Genomic DNA, 8,178 nt, shown 5'->3' on the forward strand with positions numbered 1-8,178 from the left:
CCGTGCGCCCAGAGCACTCCGCCTCACCTTGAGTGCGATCGTGCCAGCAGACCCAGATCAGCGCTTCTCACCTGGACCCTCTTTTTCTGTGCATTTTAACCATTCACCCCAACAGTATGTACAGTTAATTTCACTCTATTTCACTACTTGAGCCTGTCTCATGTCCTTTCAATATGGCTTAGTATTGGCCTGACAGGATTCAATAATGGCTCACTTAAGAAAAATCTTTGTGAAGCAACATATATAGTTTTTTAAAAAAAATACTTTTCAAATCTCTGTTGGGCGAAACAACAAAGTTGAATAGCTATTTTACATTTAATGGAAGTTCCAAAAAATATCCACCACGACAGTATTCAGGTTACAAAAGGAAAGGACTCTTTTCTTTTCTTCCCTGTTATTAAATGGAATTTCACACTGGACATTGGGTTTTAAATACTGGGCAAAACCAGTATTTTAAAAATAAAAGAATCCACTGTTTTCCACCAATGCATTTCTTTCTTTGGAAAAGCATGGGAATCTTTCAACAAACCTCGAAAGGGATGGAGAGGGGTGGAAGGATGTTTATTTGCCATCAGAAGTGACTCAGTCTTTAGTGGTGCAGTTACTAAAGAAAACTGCGGCCCTGGAGCTGGAATTAGTCTGGTGAATAGGCCACATCTTATTAATTCGTATGAAGTTGGGAGAACAGCTGGTCCCCCTTGCCTTGTGTGTTCCTCGGGTTACTCAGCTTGCTAGGAAAATAAGCTTCAGAGGCTCCGGGTACAGTCAAGTGGGAAAGACAGCAAAATCTGCACTGCCTGGAGGCCCTTAAAATGTCATAGTTCAAAACCTTTTGTCAGAATGGAACATCTGAGATGCAGCCCCCTTCAGTGTCTGAGCTGAAAGCAACAGCTCTCAACTCTTGCCTTCCCCCACTTTCCAATTCCATGGGTAACTCTGGATTCAGATGTTTTCCTCAACAGATGGGAACAAGAAAGCTTTATCCGGTACAGTTAACACCACCTCCTCCTCCCACCCTCCCTTAAAGAAAGAAATGTTCTGGACACTTAGAAAAAATAAGGGCAGCTACAATATTAGTGTTTCATTAGCCTTCCCTGAAGCCTCAGCCAGTCTAGCCTTTCACAGACTCCTTCAAAGCCTCAAGCTAACACCATTACCTCAAACACCCAGGCTGTGGCTGGCACATTTTGGGCTAAAAGAGACCAGAAATTCTGCTCCAGGATGTGGTGATGGGGGAAGGGTGTGTGAGAAGGATTTTTTTCATTTTCTTTTGCTTTTTTTGGCCTCTAACTTTGATTCTGTCACTGTTCTGTGAGGAACAGCAAATTTCTTGTATCACAAGTCTTTTGGGCACAGGCTGAGTTCAAGCCTTGATGGAGTAAGGGAGACGTTTTTATGTGGGTATGTTTGTCTGGGACAAGAGTATCTGACCAAGACTAATTTATTTTCTTAATTGTCAGACAAGGGATCTAATGTTTAAAAGCACCACTACATCTTCAAAACAAAATAACAGATGAGAGAAGAATGTTTATTTTAACATGTTACTTACCTCTTCTTATCACTCCACCTTGGCCATTGAGAACTAGCCCACACTGGGCTTCCATGGAACCCTTAATGAACGAAAAATAAATAAAATCAGTCAACGGGGTATGGCCACATGAGTTGAGTCTTTCAATCTGCCCTGTAGATTAAGTCTTTTGCTGGACCCCATAACCCCACAACTCCATAGTAAACCTTTAAAAGCAACCACCGAGCTGGAGTAAGTTTGGCAGCACACATGATTTTAAGGGGGAAAAAAAATGTCCTAGAAACCACAATCTAAAAGTTGTATAAACCTTAAGGTATGCATTTTACAGCACTACATAATATTACACTTCAAAGAGGCTGAATGCCTTTCATCTTAGCATAAGAGAATGAGAAGCCGTTTGAGTTCCCATCAAGGCACATAGCGGATACACAGACAGTTTCCACTGCACTTCCTGCGTGGAGCAAATTACTCCAAAAGTGTCAAGTCTGGCCCTGTGGATTTCTTCGGAGCTCAGAGGAGCCATTTCAAGTGCAGGACTTAAGATATCTTATGAGGGCTCTGCTTTACCCTACACGTAGGAGTATCCTATCCAGAATGTGTCTTACAGAGTAACCCCTTCCGGTTCACTCACTGGAGATCTTCAGGCTCCTAATGGATTGAGGGATCATTGAAGTTGGGAAGCAGGAAAGGGTTTGCTGAGTTTTGAATAAGAAAAATAAAAATTTCTTTCTCTCTCTTTTCTCCCCCTGAGTCAAAATGTGTTAAAAGCTCATTTTCCTTTACAAACAAACGAGGTATTGGACATGAAAGAGGGCTTGAAGGGTGTTAACCTACCCAACAGCCCGTGAAGAGTTAAGTAAATGCGGAGAGAGTCGGTGCATAATAAAAACCCACTTTACAAAACAACCTTTACAGCCCTGGCTCCCTTTGCTTCCCCATTTTCACCATATTGAGGCAGGCCTGTAAGACCCCCCTTTTCAACCTACTCATGAGCTCTTTCTTATTTTAAATGTTCTGCCTTAAAGTGATTATCAAATCAATATGAAAAAAAAAAACTTGGAGACTGAGCATAAATTAAAGCGGTGATGGGAAAAGGTGTGACAGTTTCCTTTGTTGGCCATAGCAAATCTTTTTAGGGGACTCAAAGATGGAACTGAAGCCACAAGACTGTTTGCATCTGTTAGGCAGACTTAGACCGCCCTCCAAACCATTGGACTTTCACTTAAAATTCTGTGCAGGGAAAAGTATATTTACATTTGTTGCATTTGAAATGAGGCATATGCTGATGAATGTTTTAAAAAGGAAGAAATAAAAGGAGAGAGACGGGTTTCTCCCACACATCCCCTCCCCATTTCTCTTTTTAAAAGTAGCTATGACTTTTTTTCCTCTTTCCTTTTCATTCTGCCAACTAAGTCCAGGAGAAGTGGAAAAAAATAACTTGCCAGATTTACAACTTGTTACATTTGCATATATATGTAGTATATATATATACATATACATACGCATATGTAGATATGTCTATAGACATAGATACATAAATATATGATATACCATACTCTTAGCTTTCTAGTATCTCGGAGTGCTTCTCTCAGTTTGATTCCCTCAGTATGAGTAATAAACCAGAAAAGGGAGATTAGGAATACAAAAAGCACATAGGCTGAAAAAACTTCTTTCAAAATATCTGAAATGTAGAAAGTAAAGGGCTTCGAAGCTCTCCAAGGGAGTGAATTGCTTTCTGTCCCATTTCCAGGCGCACCGTTAAGATGTTTATTTTCTTGGAAGAAACGCATCTTGGTCTCTTTACTTAACAAACTTCTCCCCCTCATAAGTAAAACATGTTGTTTGCTCGGATGACATTGCATAAATGACCAGTTGAATGGCACTAAGTCGAAAATTGGATAAACTACAGTGTTCTTTTGCACGGGATTCGCTCTTTGTCTGGTGCTTGCAAATGTTCTAATCCCCTCTTTTGAAAAATGCCCGGCTTTGTGCCTAGCACAGAAAAAAAATTTGTACAGATACAACAAAATCAGCAGCAGACGCGGCTATTAAAAGGAGTAAATAGGTTTTAGTTGAGCTAAGCATTGAATGGCAGATTTTTTTTTCTCTTGAGACATAAGGGGATCCTTGTGAAAAATGTAAAAATGCCCTGAGCGTATAAAATTATTTTGTGACTATAAATGTAGAAAGTCAAGGTTTATGGAGCCACATCTTTTTCCTTGTGTCCCGATCTTGAAACTAGGGCTTTTTGCTGGGACTATAAGGGCTTTCACCTTAATTTAAAAATAATCCCTTGCTCGGAGGTAAATGAGGGGAAAAGATTTTCTGTGCGCAACAAGGGATCTCTTACGTCTCCAACTTGTGCTCTTCGAGTTTCTCCCCTCTCGTTGTGACTGCGGAGAAGGTGGCCAGCTTTGTGCGCACTGAAAAAGGAAGGACTCTGATAGAGCTGAACTTTCTGCCAGAAAAAAAACTACAGATTCTTACTTTCTGGGTTCTTTTGGGGCATTTATGGTCTTATTTATTTAAAATGTGGCTGCGACAATATGCTTGCTTAATTACAAATTCTATTGTTTGCAAAGAATGTGCAAAAATACATTAAGAAGGAAAGTAGGAGAGAGATCATCTCATTAAGTGATGGCCTCTACGGTATCTGAATTTCTCTCTCCCTCTTTCTTTCTTCCTCTCTCCTTCCTCCCTCCCTTTTCTCTTTTCTCCCTCCATTTCTCTGCCTTTTCTCTCCCTCGCTTCCTTTATTTTTTCATTTCCTTTTTGTAAGGGTTGCATTTTATGTAAAAATTAATGGCCAGGAGAGGAAAAATCAGGTTGTGAGTCATCCAAGCTGGTGGTGGGACTGAACATTCCTTAGATAGGATTAGGCTCAACCCCACACACGGGCAAGGTGCTTTGTGCTGATCCTTTCAGTGGGTAAATTTTTGAGGCTGTCGTTTGCCATTCGTTGCTTTCTATGGCAATCTAGCATATTTGGTGAAACTTGTGCCAGAGCTCAGGTTTCCAACAATGTTCCAACAATGTACAACAAACCAACAAACTATGAATTGGGGATTCACAGTAAGTTCCCCAGAGACTCAGTCTGGGATAGACACCTGGGACTTGCGGGTGGACCCAGCAAAGCACCAGGACTGAAGGTGCGATTGGTTATCAACTTATCGGGTCTTATTCTGAGTCCAGTTGGCTCAACCCCAGCCTCCTTGAGCTCCCCTATGCCTTCCTCTCAGGCCCAGAAATGTAGATTCTCAGATGACCTCTGTGCAGGCCCACTGAAAGTGGGGGCGTGCAGCTAGCCGGACTTCCTGGAGTCCAGGTGAAATGCCCTGATCCAATGAGAGAGACAGAATGGCACACGCCTCCTCTAATTGTTTTGATAACTTTCCATAAGTAGTGTGTGTGTGTGTGTGTGTGTGTGTGTGTGTGTGAGAGAGAGAGAGAGAGAGAGAGAGAGAGAGAGAGAGAGAGAGAGACGCTCACAGTCAGAACCTTAACAGAGGGGGAGGGGGAGGACGGAGAGGGGTGGCCGCAGATTCGCTGCATGCTTATTTACCTGCAGGTCGTCTGCTCCCGCGGCGGCCAGCCCCAGGCTGGGCCCAGGCAGGAGCCTTTGATCTGGGTGCATTCCATACTGAGAGCCGTGGCTCATGAGGGACAGGTCGTGGCGGCGGTAGGCATCGAGGCAGCCCAGCTCCCGCCTCTGCTCGTCCAGGCAGGACGACTTGAGCGCCCGCGCATTGTGCAGGTTAATAAAGTCGGTGGGCTCCCCGTGGTGGATCTGCTGGTAGTACTGTTGCGAGTGGTGAAGCGAGTTCAGAGAGTAGGCGTCGGGGGTGACGGCTGGGTGGCTGTGCTGAAACTCGTAGTGGAAGGACTGGTGGTGGAGCGGGGTGTACTGGTGGTTAGTGGAGAAGTAAGGGGACGCAAACTCGGTGCCGGTGGTGGAGTAAGTTAAAGGAGAGGAGGAGGAATAGGCGACAGTGGAATTGGCTACGGACTCCAGGCAGCCGAGCTGCATCAAACGGTAGCTGTTTGATCCGTCGTGACGTATCTGGAAGGAAGAGGGGGAAAGGGGAGAGCAGAAAAACTTGAGGTTTGTCATTTTGCAACTAAGGCGCTGCACTCCCGGAGCCGGGAGCTTTCTCTGGCCCTCCGAGGAAAGCGAGCGCGCTGGGCTCGGGCCGGCAACCGGGGCTCAGAGCTTTCGCCACTGAGTCTCTGCCAGCAGGCGAACTGGGGGTGGGCGGCCTCGTCCTCACCGCGCCGAGAGGAAAAACATCCCCCACCCTATATAGGTGCGGGTGACACACACACACACACACACACACACACACACAGCCCCTGCCCAACGTGCGCAGCGAGCTGGGCGTTGGGAGCCAGGTTTCCGACTGCCTCTGGGGCCGCGAGCAGCAGACCCGGAGCCCACACTCCCGGCCGCGGGCCCGCGCCTCTCCGCTCCAGCCAGACCCCGACCCCGCAGTCCGCGGCTGCCCATGCAGAGACGTTCCGCCACAGCTGCTCGAAATCATTATCCATACATTAAAAATAAAAAAATCCAGTCTGTGCAAATCATTCAACTTGCTCATTTCCTTAACCATTTGGGGCAAGGAATCCGAGCCCCCCACCCCCATCCCCCGCTTCTGCTTCACTTTCCTGGAATAAGCCCATTCCAAAAGGGGTGCGTTGTTCCCCACCCCCCTTGCCACCAACCCCCCCACCCCCCCATCAATCTCTACTTTGCCTTTCTGAGTATCTTTTTTCCCATCTCTATCTCCTTCTCCTCACCCCACTTCCTCCTTTTCTTTATTATTAGGATTATGTTTTCTCCCTCATTATGGCAAATGTTCCTTAACGTGGCAGAGAGCTGCCTTCCTGGCGACAGATGTCATAACGAACTTTCTCCCCTTTTCTTCCTTAACTTCCCCCGAAAGCCAGATTATAATTAAATGTAACGGTCCGGTATAGATTAGAGACAGGAGAGGCTGCCACCGCCGCCGCCACCGCCGCCGTCGCCACACACACGCGCGCTCAAAAAAAAAAAAAAAGTAATAATACCTCGGCATCGTGGACTAGTCCCGGAAAGGTAGTTGACATGTTGGGTTTCTCCGAAAGCTTACGATGCAATTTCCCCCTCCAAAAAAAGAATCGGGAAAAAAATCCAAACTTCTTGTATTTTCCAATTTTTTTTTTAAGGAAAAAAAATGTTCTATAGATAGAGATCTAAATTGTAACGGCTTTGCCCGGATCAGATAGCTCCTCGCCTCGTACCCACTTAAAAACCTGTAGGAACAAAATTTTCCCTCTGCACAAAAGCAGCTCCCTGGAACAGATTTTGTACTTGCTGAGTATTTCTTTGGCTGATGTCGTAGGTCCCTTGGTAATATAGAAGTTTTGAAAATTAAGCATCAGCACTGAGAACTGGGAGGACAATAGGCAGAAGAGATTTATCCCAGGAGACAAGGAATAAATATTGTATCTTCGCCTAATAAGGAACTGGAGGTTCTTTCAACATTTTTATCCATTTTTTCCAACCTTTATCATGCTTTTCTATACCGACTGAGGTGGGGACTCATCTCTGCAGAGGGCATTTGCACACATTTTATTGTGAAGATAAAGATCTAGCTCCGATATGTGTATATTAGAGATAGAAATATATATTAATTAAAGCTTCCTTTTACATGAGCAAGTGTTCCTATTGGTTCCACTCCCTGGATGCTGAAAGCTGCTTTTTCCAACAAGCCCCCAAATCAATTTCACCCAGATTGGGGTATCTGCCTTTGCCCAAATGGAAACAATACTGCTCTTTCCATATGTACACCGAATTTGGGTTCTTTTCCCTTCTCTGAAAACAATGCCCCAGTAGTATCTTACACTTTTAGCAGCTTTTAAAATAAATAACCATAATGTAGTGTCCCAAGTTTCTATCATAAAGAAATGGTGTAACTGGAAGTATATTTAAGAAAAATACAAGAGAATAAAAATGTGTGACAAGATTCGACATTTAGGTAAAACGATTTCTTCCACTCTCCAACCCAACCCATTTCTCCCGTCTTTTTTGTTTTTCTTCTTCCCTTTCAGAAACAGTGCTGAATGGGGAGTGGGGGTGGGGGTGGGCATAGACCATTTAAAAGTGACACCAGGTATTTGAACACCATTACCCCAAAATAACCCTTAGATGTGTGAAAGTTTTATTTTACAGAGAGAGTGCAGGAAGGAGGCAGAGCGCACCCATCTCTGTCTTTTTGATGGATTTCTTGACTTTCAAACTTATTTGGGCTTTACTTCATTCAAAACTCGGCTTCCCGCACCAAATGGTTTAGCTCCTGGAGGGGGTGGCGGTGGCTACCTGCCTGCCAGACTGGGGCTTTGCAAGGTCTGCTCTCCAACCTTGTCTACCTCAGAAAAACTGGCTGGCCCCACAGACTCATCTCAGAGGTAGAAGGGGTAATTTAGTCTTAATTGCCATTTCATTTGGTTAGCTTTTAAGTGTTTAAGCTGAGAAGGTGTCTTAATAATAAGCCGCAGGCAAACAGGCATGTGGCCTTTTTTTTTTTAGGTCTGGGTTTGGGAGGGTTTATTAGAATCAGCTCATGCAGGCTAACTGGGGCTGTCACTCAGCGCTCTTTGCTTTATATAAATGG

The 8,178-nt window shown here is 44.6% G+C and overlaps 1 protein-coding gene across 1 annotated transcript in view; it reads right to left on the minus strand.

Annotated features, from left to right (window-relative positions):
* Positions 1 to 6,743, minus strand: part of TFAP2D (transcription factor AP-2 delta) — a 54,126-nt gene extending 47,383 nt beyond the window's left edge. Inside the window, exons 1-3 of the mRNA XM_036916144.2 lie at positions 6,593 to 6,743; positions 5,091 to 5,588; positions 1,550 to 1,610 (exon numbers count right to left, since the gene is read on the minus strand). Of these exons, the coding sequence (XP_036772039.1) occupies positions 1,550 to 1,610; positions 5,091 to 5,588; positions 6,593 to 6,631 (598 nt within the window). The 5' untranslated portion in view covers positions 6,632 to 6,743. The remainder of the gene's footprint in view (positions 1 to 1,549; positions 1,611 to 5,090; positions 5,589 to 6,592) is intronic.
* Positions 6,744 to 8,178: the final 1,435 nt, after the last annotated feature.

Source organism: Manis pentadactyla, chromosome 16 (genome assembly GCF_030020395.1).
Source record: "Manis pentadactyla isolate mManPen7 chromosome 16, mManPen7.hap1, whole genome shotgun sequence".
Lineage (NCBI taxonomy): Eukaryota > Metazoa > Chordata > Mammalia > Pholidota > Manidae > Manis > Manis pentadactyla.